The following is a 13,331-nucleotide window of genomic DNA, read 5'->3' on the forward strand; positions in this document are numbered from 1 at the left end:
CCATGTCCTGCCTATGATAAACAGTGCTGCGATGAACATTGGGGTGCACGTGTCTCTTTCAGATCTGGTTTCCTTGGTGTGTATGCCCAGAAGTGGGATTGCTGGGTCATATGGCAGTTCTATTTCCAGTTTTTTAAGAAATCTCCACACTGTTTTCCATAGTGGCTGTACTAATTTGCATTCCCACCAACAGTGTAAGAGGGTTCCCTTTTTTCTCCACACCCTCTCCAGCATTTATTGCAAAGCATGATATTCTAATGCCACTCTCTGACCTAATAATTCTGCTTCAGTAGTATAAGAAAAATATCAAAGATGTGTGAAAGATTTAAATGTCCAACAACAGGAAAAGAATACCGCCGTACTGACAGTCAAACAATAAGCAGGCACCAAGTATCCTGTTTTAAAAGGTCACGTTCAGGGCTTCTCTGGTGGTGCAGTGGTTAAGAATCTGCTTTCAATGCAGAGGACACGGGTTTGAACCCCCGCCCAAGACGATCCAACACGCCATGGGACAACTAAACCTGTGCCCACGACTCTGAGTCCACCTCCCCTGCAACAAGAGCATAGCCCCGCCGGCCTCAACTAGAGAGAGCCCGTGTGCAGCCATGAAGACCCAGCGTGATAAATAAATACAATTACATTGAAAGAGAAAAAGATTTCTTCCAGACATAGGAAATGCTAACAATATTTTCCATGAAAAGGGCATGTTCCCAGGCTATCTGCAATGAAATTTCAATTCTGTAGAATACATATATATTAATATGCATATATGTTTGTCTAGTACACATGTCTAGTACACATATGAATACAGAAAAGATATAGTCAGGAATATTAGCAGTAGGTAGTATTAATATGGGTAGCTTTTACTTCCAGTTTTATATCTTTTGGTGTTATTCTAAATTTCTATAATGAGTATATATTTTTACATTCAAACAGAAATAAGACTCGTTTACATACAGATTTGAGTTTTCAGATTTTTTAAACTTATGAACTTTTTCTTCAAAACAAGGTTAGAGCCCTAGAGATCTGTACTAGATTAGTAACATTTATTAACTTAAAGCAGCTGTGTGAATATTAACTTATTTTAAATAAGTCTAATTGAAAACACCGTTCCCATGTCCCCACATGAAATGTCTTTCTACTAAGGTATTTAAATAGAATAGGATTTTCTTTCTACTAAGAAAATTTAAATAGAATAGAATTGGCTTGATCATAATTTTAAAATGACTAGAAATTTCCAAATCTTACTAGTACTCTCCCCTTCCTTTCAGAATATGCCACAAAATCAATGATACGAAAAGTGGGTTAATTTCATTCCTGTGAGTCTCAATCTGATAATCTAAGGCATTTAGGCCAAAGTGAGGTAATTCTCAGTGGCCTGCAGCCAGTCTCTGCTGCTTTGAACCTCTGTCTATAACTTGGATGACTGACAGATTTTGCTGCCTCATCCAGAACTATCTTTCTTCAGGATTTTCATTAGAAATGAATAGGACCAGGAACCGCAGAGTCCCAATTCTCAGAAGTTCCTAACCTGTGCCTTCTATAACACCTCTAATGACCACTGAGAAGCACCAACAGGGTTACAGTAACTATGAACTATCTAAGACCCACAGGCAAAGACAAGAAAGCATATGAGTGAGCCAGGCTCTGCAAGTTATAGCTGAGCCTTTTGCTTCCTCATCCCTGAAATGTGACTTAAAATCCCCATTCACTGGGCAACTGTGAGGGCGCATGAGTTAATGTGTGGAAAATGCAGGGCACAGTGCTGGGCACAGAGTGAAAATTCAGTAAAGTGGTAGCTAGAGTACTTTATGTCATTACTATCAGTGAAGAAACAAAATAAATTATACCAGTACACATATCTATGCAAAATAAGGATAAAAACATTAATAACTTGAAAACAACCTATGGGGAAGTGATAGGCTTCCTTGATGGCTCAGACGGTAAAGAATCTGCCTGCAATGCGGAAGACCTGGGTGTAATCCCTGGGTTGGGAGGATCCCCTGGAGAAGGAAATGGCAACTCACTCCAGTGTTCTTGCCTGGGAAATCCCATGGACAGAGGAGCCTGGTGGGCTACTTACTGTCCATGGGATCACAGAGTCAGACATGATTGAGTAGCTAACACTTTCACAGGTAATCAAACATATTTGAATGCTACTTTTTAAAAGTTTTTTGGCCACATGGCATGTGAGATCTTGGTTCCCCAACGAGAGATCGAACTCAGGCCCCCTGCATTGGAAGCACAGTCTTAACCACTGGACCACTAGTGGTGGTGGTGGTTAGTTGCTAAGTCATGTGCAACTCTTGAGACCCCATGGACTGTAGCCCCCCCAGGCTCCTCTGTCCATGGGATTCTCCAGGCAAGAATACTGAACTGGGTTGCCATTTCCTTCTCCAGGGGATCGTCCCCACCCAGGGAATTGAACCTGGGTCTCCTGCACTACGGGCAGCTTCTTAACTGACTGGGCTATGAGGGAAGTCCACTGGGCCACTAGGGAAGTCCTCAAATGCTGCCACTTTACGGTGCTCCCTTCTAAACTACACACTTCTATTAAACATTCTTAGTGTTGATAAAGAAGATCATGTGATAAAGTGCATAAATAAAGTGATGACTGCACGCTAGCTGTGGTCTTTGCTATCACCATGGTGAACTGCTGACATTAATTACATTTTTATGTGTAGCATACAAACTGCACATTTTCTGGCTGCAGCACCAACCCAGATGCTGACCACTCTTCAGTCACGAGTAACAGACAGAAGGCAGCAGAATCTCATCCCTCCAGGAGGCAGGGCTGGAGCATAGGACAGGGGACACCTCATCACACCTTGTTCTTCAGGAAAGAAGTGAGGACTGGTCAGGCTTCAGGGCAACTAATCCCCAGCACCACAGCCAACTAACCCCTGCCCCCCACCAACCGCTCCAGGGTCTGAATGCTGCAACAAAAGTTTCTGTTTGCCATGACTAAGATCCAAGACCTGATGCAGCCAAGTAAACAAATATTTAAAAAAAGAAAAACTGCCCAAGTGAAATAGTAGTTGGGGACTTGAGAGGCACAGGGGTGCTCTCCAACACAGGTATTCACTGGGTTATCCCTAACTTCCGGTTAACTATTGAAATGCAAGGACCAAAATTTTAATTCGGCTACAAGCAAGGATATTGGAGCTTTTCTCAGTCTGCTTAGAAATATGTTTTGGAACTTGATAAAAAGTGATACACAAATAACATGTGATGATCTGGACGTGGTCATCACAGTTGTGTTACATAGTCTCTTTAAAATGGGGACACATCTAGGATAATGTCTGGTGTAAGCTCATATTACATAATTATTGTAGGTGTAGGGAATAAGTGTTTACAATAAAGATAATAACAAAGATAACAGCTAAAAATTAGTTAGACTGTATTAGTATTAAATTCAGACACTGGGGTAAGTAGCTTTCCATGCACAAGTCATGACTTTTTCCATACAAGTATCTGAAATAAGTGACTATACAGTACTTTACAGACATAGAAACTGAGACTTAAGAGGTTTACCAACACTTCCAAGTCAATGTAGATAACAAGAGAGATACAATCCACATTCATATCCCAAATATCTGATGTTAGAGCCTTAGAAATGAATCACTATGTTATTCTGATCAACAATACAGCCTCTTACAAGGCTGCATCTATCAAGCACTGAGCATCTATCTGGATCTCCATATAGATGTGGGGTTATTTTTGAAAAATGAGGAAGTCGCAAAATCCCCTGAAAGAAGAACAAGCATTATGCTAAGGACTTCACAGAAGTTCTAAAGGTTATTTCAGACGGGTTCTGATCACTTCCTTCTATTCTGACAAAAAAGTATGCTTCTGGAACCACAGTAATAGAAGAGCTGGAGAAGGAGATGGCTTGGCAATTTTAAAAAAGCAGAAAATACTAGTTTTGGTTTTTAACCTAAAGGGATATGAAGTTCTCTAGACTTGACAGATATGGGTCTTGGCTCCCTACCTTCCTACATTTGCAGATGACAAATGTGTCCTAGTGGGCTGATCTGGCTCCTCAAGACTTTCCGGTCTCTCCCTCTCTTGTTCTTAATTTTTTAAGCAAGAATATACATGGAAAGGTGAGGTATGTCATATGCTGGGTTTGCTTGAGGAGCTAGAATTTGACACCTGTCATTGTAATGACAGTTAACTTTCCAGCTGATGGGCAATAGAGGTGAGAAGACTGTTCACTCTACTATATGCTGAAGCAACCAGGAGTCTGCTATAAAAAGGCAGCTTCTAAGGAATATGAGTCCCAGAAAATCTGGATAAGAAGAGGACCTCTAGGCAGCAAACGAGCAGGCATTGTGTGTGTGTGTGTGTGTGTTTACTGTACATTCCTCAGACCCTCTCTCAAGAGCTATATTCCCCTAGCTGCTGGGAATACTGGCTGCTGGCTGATGAAACTCAAGGCTGATCTCGCTCTTGGAATCTCTGCTGGGAATTACCCTCCAGCAGTGGGAGCCGCCTCATCCCCAAGATCACTTAGCCCCTCCCCAGGGACAGCTCAGATGTAATGTCTGCAAAAGAAACATAAGGCCTCCTTGGTGACAAACTCCAAAGGGCCAGCCCAACCTCTGAGCACCCACTGGCTCCCTTTCCCTCTGCCAGTCCCCAGTCCTCCCCACTCCTGGAGATAGAGGAGTGCACTTTCTTGAATCATCTCCCAAGATCACAAAAGCACAGAAGTTGGGATTCAAGCCCAGATCCATTTGACTCTCAGCTCTGCGTTTCCATCAACTTTAAGAAGCCCTTGACTTTGATTTACAAAACACAAAGACTTACAGCTTAGCAAGACATGCGAAGTGGAGCTAGTGGTAAAGAACGTGCCCGCCAACATGAAAGATGTAAGAGACCTGGATCCAATCCCTGGGTCAGGAAGATCCCCTGGAGGAGGGCAGAGTAACCCACTTCAGTAGTCTTGCCTGGAGAATCCATGGACAGGAGCCTGGTGGGCTATGGTCCATAGAGTCACAAAGAATCGGATGCAATAGAAGCGACTTAGCACGCACGCACGTCCTTTCTAGCCTCACACATCTCACTCCCATACAATCTCTCACCAAACTCTTTCCTCTTCCTGAACATGTCATGCTTCTGCTTTCCCTGGAACAGTTCACTGTCCTCATCTGCTTGATGACCATCGCCTTCTCCTGCTGGTTTGTCTGCAGGGGTTTCCTCCACCGTGAAGAATTTCCTGGCCCCTCAGGAAGGTTAGGGATTACCAGGTGGCTCAGTGGTAAAGGATCCTCCTGCAATCCTGGAGATGCAAGAGATGTGGGTTCGGCCCCTGGGTTGGGAAGACTCCCTGGAGAAGGGAATGGCAACACACTTTGGTATTCTTGCCTGGAGAATTCCATGGATAGAGGAGCCTGGCTGGCTATATTCCATGGGGTCGCAAATAGTAGGACACAACTGAGCACATGTGTGCACGCACGCGCGTGCGCGTGTGCACACACACACACACACACACACACACACACAGAGTAAGGTTAAGATCTCTATCCTTCAAGTTTCTAGAGCAGGTTGTATGTTCCCTAATCGTAGTGACTGTTAATTTTTTTAAGTGATTTTGTGCAGGCAGGAATGTCTTATAACTCTGCTTCCCAGCCTGGCATTTAAAGATGCTTTGTAGAATGGATGAATAAATGAACTCAGCTGAGTTGCTGGTCCCAGAGGCCCGGACTGAAAGGTTGCCAGCATCCCTGTGACTTGGAAGCATTATACAGCATCATACAAATTTGGATAAACTATGACCTCCTTGAGCATGAAGACTAGTTTTTCCTTACTGAAGTAGCCTTTCCAAGACCTGACACCATCTCTCCCACTCATAGACGATAAGATCCAAAAAGCCCACTGAGCCAAATGAAGACTTAGCAGAAAGGACTGGCATCCCAGAAAATTACTTCACTTTCCTGGGTCAGTCCAAACTATTTTTTTAAAACCTCTGTTTTAAGATACACAAGATATTTCTCTGTTTTCTTAATAGGCTCTTATTTCCAAATTTCAAAAAATTTCTCCTTTGTTTGAAACATGCTTCCCTCTATTTAACAGAGCAAAAGACAACTTCAAGTTTGCTAAATTCCAGTTCTAGGTTGGGAATCAAATCTAATGAGGAGATATCAAACATGACTAAGAAGTTTCCCAGCTGGCCTGCACAGCACTATATCGCTGTCCTTTGAGACATAAATATACTTTAATCTACAAGGTGCTTTCCCCCCCACCTTCTGAAACTAAGACTTACTGAATAGAGGTACAGATATTAGTATAGACACCAAACACCCCAAGTATGATGCTTAGGATGTGGGAGAGAACCACTGTCCTATAAACATAAAAACTGAAAGTCAGTTTTCTTGGGCAAGTAGCTGCCTTCTCTACACAGGAAATGGTCCAATTTTGTTAATGCTCTCAACAAAATGTCCAAACAGTAACAGCAACAACAAACTGCTGAGAGTTGGCTAAGACGGGTAACAATGATAAGAAGTCTTAAAAACCCAGCTCCTTTTTTTTTTAAGCGGATTTGGGAAGGAGGAACCTCTCTGCCATGTAAGGGACTGAATTTCCATGCCCCGTGGAATTTTTTTTCTTGTCAGTCTCTCACAGCCTCCATTGCTAGCCTGCTGGGAGTGAGAAAAACCGTGATAGTGTTTTCCCAAGAGAGCACCACATCTGGTTATCTTCTTCTTCACAAGTCTCTGATCATGTGTGAGCCTAAAACCCAGTTCTTAAGGTTTTTCCTCTCTGGTCTGTTTTTTAATAACCTCAGGAAGTCTGTTCCTAAAGACAGAGGTGCAATTGGCAAGTATATCTCATTTCAAAATTCTGCTTACATCCTTCAGGTCACAGATGTGGTGCCTTACAACTCTACGAGTGTGCCTGCTCAACTTTTTATTCTGTGTCTTTAAAATATCTGTGGTGTGTATGTGTGTATGTTAGTCGCTCAGTCATGTCTGACCCTTTGTGACCCTATGGACTGTAGCCTGCCAGGCTCCTCTGTCCATGGGATTCTCCAGGCAAGAATACTAGAGTGGGTTGCCATGCCCTCCTCCAGGGGATCTTCCCAACCCAGGGATCGAAGCCAGGTCTCCCACACTGCAGGCAGATTCTTTACTGTCTGAGCCACCAAGGAAATCCAAAATATCTGTTTGCTTATTTATTTTTTGAACCTAATCTCTACTGAATACCACTAAGTATTTAAGGCACCAGACCCTACCCAGTCTTGGTTACGGGCTCAGTGGGCATAGGGAAGCACACTCTGGTGGGACAGATGGAAGGTACCTTTTTAAACATCCTGGTGGAATCCTCACTTATCTGCATGAACCGCATAATCACATTGTTCAGATAGATGTCACTCAAGGTGGCGTGGTCTTTGCTTTCTCGCCTCACTTGGTTCAGGAGCAAATACCAGCAGTTCACTGGAGACAACAAGTTCTGGTCTTTCCTAAGAAGTGAAGAAAAGAGAATTAGAATCAAGTTCAAAGCTGCTCCAAACAGCTGAGGGAAGTCACCGAGGCAACACCAGGAGCCGCTACACATGGGCGGCTCTTGTTTCTTCTCCTCTGGGCGTAGCTCTTAGCAAGACACTCGACAGCCCTGGGCTCGGAAAAAAATACTTGGACCAGGAACACCAGTCAAAAGCTACACTCCTGACAAGGGCCCAGAACCCGAACGCACTCACAGTACTCAGGCAGGCCTTCAGCTTTAACCACCTCATTGAAGAAAGCCGTTTACGTTTACATAAAAATCTACTGACTACCATCTCACAGGCTGCGGTTTGCCACTGAACACAAAGCCTGCTTTGAATGTCCAGCGTGCTGCTGGAAGAGATTTGGCTAGGTATACTTTTCATGGGACACAAATGTGAGAATGATTTACTAATCCCCTGATACTTAACCTCCACCCTCCCAAAAAGTGTTCCTGGGAAACAGAACTTTATAGCATTGTCTCAAGACTCATGAATAGAACCAAGAGGTTCACTGGCTTATGACTTGTCACATGTCCTTTTAAAGCTCATTAAGCTATTTCCTTGTTTTATTCTAGATAATAAAGTGAAAAGTGAATATAAACCACAAAAGGCAACTTGCAAAAAATCTTACCAAAAAACTCCAAAGAAAAGCAATGACTAACAGAGACATTACAGCTTTAAAAAATATACATATGATGCTTGTTTTTTGCTTTTTACTTAAAAAATCTAACTATTGGAATTTCACTGACTGTCCAGTGGTTAAGACTCTGTATTTCCAAAGCATGGATTGTGGGTTTGATCCCTGGTCAGGGAACTAAGATCCTACATGACGTGTGGCATGGCCAAAATAAAAAAAAAAATTAAATTAAAAAAAAACAAAACTAACTCTAAAATGGCAAAATGGCACAGAATGTTTATCCTAACTTAGAGACACTAGTTCAATTTTCTAAGACATGTTATCCTCCTACTAGTCATGATGATTTATGATTCTGAATATTAACTAAATTAGAAAAGAAATGATTAAATCAGGTCTTTCAGTCCTTAAGTCCCTCAGAGTCAGGATTTAAGAGTGCATCAAGTCAAAACTCTCTTTAGAAGAAAGAGGAAGTAGGAATGGTGTAAGGGTAGAAACCCCTGATCTAGGGTCCTAGCACTTATAACCACAAGAGAAGACTTCCATTCTCCTAGCTGGCGTAATAAGAATTACGCCCCAACCCAGAGAACCTTCTTTTCCCTCCAAAGCCATTGGGCATGGGGCAGAGGTTCCATGGCAGAAAGAATACTGAACTCTTTGTACTGACATTCTCTACCACCCAGCCCAAAAGGTAATCCTACCTTACATTAACTTACCTATATACTCTTTATGCTGAAGTAAATCATACATTCTTTGAGAATGTGGGATACTTTTTTTGTATCCTCACGGCCCTGCCCATGTTCAGCATTAAATACATGTTTTTTCATTCACTGAAGATTTTTTATGGTCCTAATAGTAAGTAATAACAGTATTGACAACAACATCAGAGGCGGCTAAGTCATCATTTACTGAGCACCTACTGGGACTTCCCTGGGGGCTCAGACGGTAAAGCATCTGCCTCCAATGCGGGAGACCCAGGTTCAATCCCTGGGTTGGGAAGATCTCCTGGAGAAGGAAATGGCACCCCACTCCAGTACTCTTGCCTGGAAAATCCCATAGATGGAGGAGCCTAGTAGGCTACAGTCCATGGGGTCGCAAAGAGCTGGACACGACTGAGCGACTTCACTTTCACTGAGTACACAGGTCAAGTTCATGGAATATGGGCCTAAACTGTCTCCACTCCAAATTCCAAAATCAGTACATACCAGCTAGAAGATCGCGGCCAAGTTATTTAAACTTCTCTGTGCCTCTGTTGCTTCATTTATAAAGTGGGTAAAGTAGCAGTACTGATTTTATAAGATTATGAGGAGTTTTGAGTTTATATATATATATAGTAATGTTTACTAGAAGGCCTTAGATTCACAGAAAGTGCTGTATAAAGTTGGGATCTTCCTGATGGCTCAGACGGTAAAGAATCTGCCTGCAGCGCAGGAGACCTGAGTTCAGTCCCTGGGTAGGGAAGATACCCTAGAGAAGGGAATGGCTACCCACTCCAGTATTCTTGCCTGGAGAATTCCATGGACAGAGGAGCCTGGCTGGCTATAGTCCATGGGGTTGCAATGAGTCAAACACAACTGGGTGACTAACGCTATACTATATAAAGTTAGTGATTTTTATCTAGCAGTTGGTCTAAAACCTATACACATTAACTACTTAATTCCACAATTTAAGGCAGAGATATTTAGATAGATCCCCTCTATCAACAAGGGAACTTAAGCTTTAGCAAGGCACAGTGATTTGCTCAAGAACAAAACTAGTATCGGAGAAAGTCTTTGAGTCCATGGAGGCTGATCCAAGCCTTGGTGTTTCCACCATGCAGCGGTCAGTTCAGGCCAAGGATTATCCTACAGCACAAGCATCCCAAAACTGAGTAAGAGCTAGACTCCTCAGCCTAGCTTAAATGACTGGTAAAGTAACAATGCCAAAGATGTAACATTTGTTTCGTGAGGAGAAGGAATATTGAATGTGTACCTGATGTCAGCTCTCAGTCACATCAAGGATTTGTCATGTTTCATCTGATGGTCACAAAATCTCATTTTACAAGTTAGGAAACCAAGGCTCAGAAATACTGACTCGACTGACCAAGGTCACACAGCAGAGCTAGTATTCAAGCCAGGTCTGTTTGACTCTTTCTTAAAGCTTGTCTTTGGCTTTTGTCCCCCAAACCTGGTTTGTCCTTTCTGCAGACTTCTTATCTGCAGTCCCGTAGTCAATAATAAACTTAAGGAAAATCCCAAGCCTCGTACCTTTTTAAGAAAACTAGTGACCCAACCAGGAGAAAGAAAAAGTGGCAGCTGATGCACTCAGGGATTAGACTAAAGTGCATACACCCATGCTTGTTTTCAGTTCACAAGTTGATTCCCAAGTACAGAACACACAAGCAGACACTCAAAAATATTTACTGTATAAACCAATGGGCTGTCCTCTTATTTGCAATTACTTTTAAAAAGGGACAGTTTCTATAAATGCAGATCTAGTACTGGCTCCAGTCTCTGTCAAGCACATGTGACATCTGCTCACCCTGGGAACCATCATCAAGATTTATTTCTCTGCTGGACCAACACTACGGGTTAAAGTGAGCACAAAATAAAAACTAAAAAAGGTATTCCTGATCCAGAATAGTGCTGCATTTGCTTCTGCAAAAGAACCCCTACTTTTTTTTTTCTGCAAAAGTTCCTACTTTTTTTTTTCTTATGATGAGAAGAGTTAAAAAAGTTTTTTTTATTGAAATAGAGTTGATGTGCAATATTATGTAAGTTACAGGTATACACTTACAATATTATGTAAGTTACAGGTGTAAAGGTGTATATTAGTGATTCACAATTTTAAAAGGTTATACTCCATTTATAGTTACTATAAAATATTGGCTATATTCCATGTTATACAATATATCTTTATAACTTTTAAAATACATAATACTTCGTACATTTTTATCTCCTATCCTCATGTTGTCCTTCTCCCCACTGGTAATCACTAATTTGTCATCTATGTGTGTGAATCTGCTTCTTCCTTATTATCTTCACTAGTTTGTTGTGTTTTTTAGATTCCACATATAAGTGATATCATACAGTATTTGTCGCCATTTATCATACAGCATCTGTCTGACTTATTTCACTTAGCATAATACACTCTAAGTCCATCCATGTTGCCGCAAATGGAAATACTTCATTCTTTTTTTATGACTGAGTAGTATCCCATTGTGTGAACACAGCTGCTTTATCCTCATGGACATAGGTTGTTTTCATTTCTTGGCAGTTGTAAATAATTGGGATGCATGTATCTTTTCAAATTAGTGTTTTTGTTTTTTTGGATATATACCCAAGAGTAGAACTGCCAAAGAAGACACACAGATGGCGAACCGGCACATGGAAAGGTGCTCAACAGCATTCAGGGAAATGCAAATCAAAACCGCAATGAAATATATTACCTCCCACTTGCCATGATGGCCATCATCAAGAACACAAACAGCAAATACTAGAATGAATGTGGAGAAGAGGGAACCCTCCCACAAGGTCAGTGGGAATATAAATTGGTGTAGCCACTGTGAAAAACAGTATGGAGGCTTGTTTTTTTTTTTTTTTTTAAAAAAAAAAGCTATCCTACTTTTTATGTAGGCTCCAAGGCCACAGAAGAGTATAAAATAAAACTGCAAAGCCAATGGTGAAGACTGATATGTGCTTTTCTGCAACCTCCTACCACTTGGAGCCCAGGAGCATTTGGGCTTCCTTATTGTCCTGTGTGTGTGTCGGGGCGGGGTGGTGGGGGGTGTGGAGGTGGATGTGAGTGATTTTCTTTTTTTAAAAAAATTTTTTGTAAAATAAATAAATAAAATTTAAAAAAAAATTTGTCTTGAGGTATAGCCGATTAACAATGTTATGACAGTTTCAAGTGAACAGCAAAGGGACATAGAAATACATGTATCCATGTATCCATTTCCCCCTCAAACTCCCCTCCCATCCAGACTGCCACATAAAATTGGGCAGAGTTCCCTCTGCTCTACAATAGGTCCCTACTGGTTATCCAGTTTAAGTATAGCAGTGTGTACATGTCCATTCCAGACTCCCTAAATATCCATTTGCCTCATCCATGTCATGTTCTGCTCCACTATTTCACTGAGACAGCAGTTCTGCTGCTTGACTTTGGGCTGGGATCCTGTGCCATAGGATGGTGATGAGCAAGTCCTCACGTCCAGCTCCCTACCTTGCACAGGCCTCCTCTTCTGTCCCCATGTGGGATACAATCACCACTCAAGGTTTCAGTTCCCTTTTTCTTTCTGGGCCACTGGAAATTTCCCCTACTTTCCTGTGAGTTCAGTTATAGATTTACAATTATGTCTATTATACTTTTGTCAGCACTTCCAGGAGTTTTGTAGCAGAAATATTTCTCATATTATCTAGTTGTTTTTCCAGAAATGAAAGACTGGGCTGCCTTTTTAACATCTCCTAAACGATTCTATTTCTACCTGCAGTGTGGCTAGTTCATGCCATCATGGTGAAGGCCTTCTGCCTGGTCTCCCTCCAGACTATGACCACGTCCTCCTCCAGCCCACAATCCTATCTACAGTTTTCATTTCAAGATGCAGGTCATCCTTCAAGATGCTGGTCATCCTTCAACTTTAAAAGCCTCTACAAAGGCTTCTCAAGCCCGGAGGATAAAGTCCAGACTTCCTGGTGTGGTCTACAGGCCTCTGTGATCAGGCACGACGTACATGGGGAGCCACGTGGCTCACGACCTCATTACTCACTCCCACTGGATTGCTTCCTGCTCTGCAAAACTGCCCTGCACCCCTTCCCTCTGGCCCCTTATGCGCGATGTTCCCTTTGCTTGAATGTCCTGCTCTGGGCCCTCACCTGGCTAACAAGTCCTTCAGGTCTTCACTTACATATCATTTCTTCCAGGACCTTGCCTGGCCCTTCCCGACCCCACCTCCACGACAGAATGGACTGCCATCTGGTCTCTCTGGTAGCTCGCACTGACGTCTTTCAGACCACCTGTATACTCTGTTGGAGTTGTTTGCCGACTTGTCTCCGGATTTAAATTCTAAAGTAAATCTCATTATCAGAAAAATTTGCATGTATTTTGTTTAAACAAATGAAGTACAATTGACCCCTGAACAACTCAGGTTGGAACTGTGCAGGTCTCCTTACACGCAGATTTTTTTCAATAAATGTCATAGCTGTATTTTCATTTTACATCATCTTTAAATTA

At 42.1% G+C, this 13,331-nt stretch overlaps 1 protein-coding gene across 2 annotated transcripts in view; it reads right to left on the minus strand.

Annotated features, from left to right (window-relative positions):
- SRGAP1 (SLIT-ROBO Rho GTPase activating protein 1) overlaps nucleotides 1-13,331 on the minus strand; it is a 296,184-nt gene that overhangs the window by 139,735 nt on the left and 143,118 nt on the right. For both annotated transcript variants that reach the window (XM_070454662.1, XM_070454661.1), the window contains exon 3: nucleotides 7,303-7,465. In XM_070454662.1, the coding sequence (XP_070310763.1) occupies nucleotides 7,303-7,465 (163 nt within the window). The remainder of the gene's footprint in view (nucleotides 1-7,302; nucleotides 7,466-13,331) is intronic.

Source organism: Odocoileus virginianus, chromosome 24 (assembly GCF_023699985.2).
Source record: "Odocoileus virginianus isolate 20LAN1187 ecotype Illinois chromosome 24, Ovbor_1.2, whole genome shotgun sequence".
Lineage (NCBI taxonomy): Eukaryota > Metazoa > Chordata > Mammalia > Artiodactyla > Cervidae > Odocoileus > Odocoileus virginianus.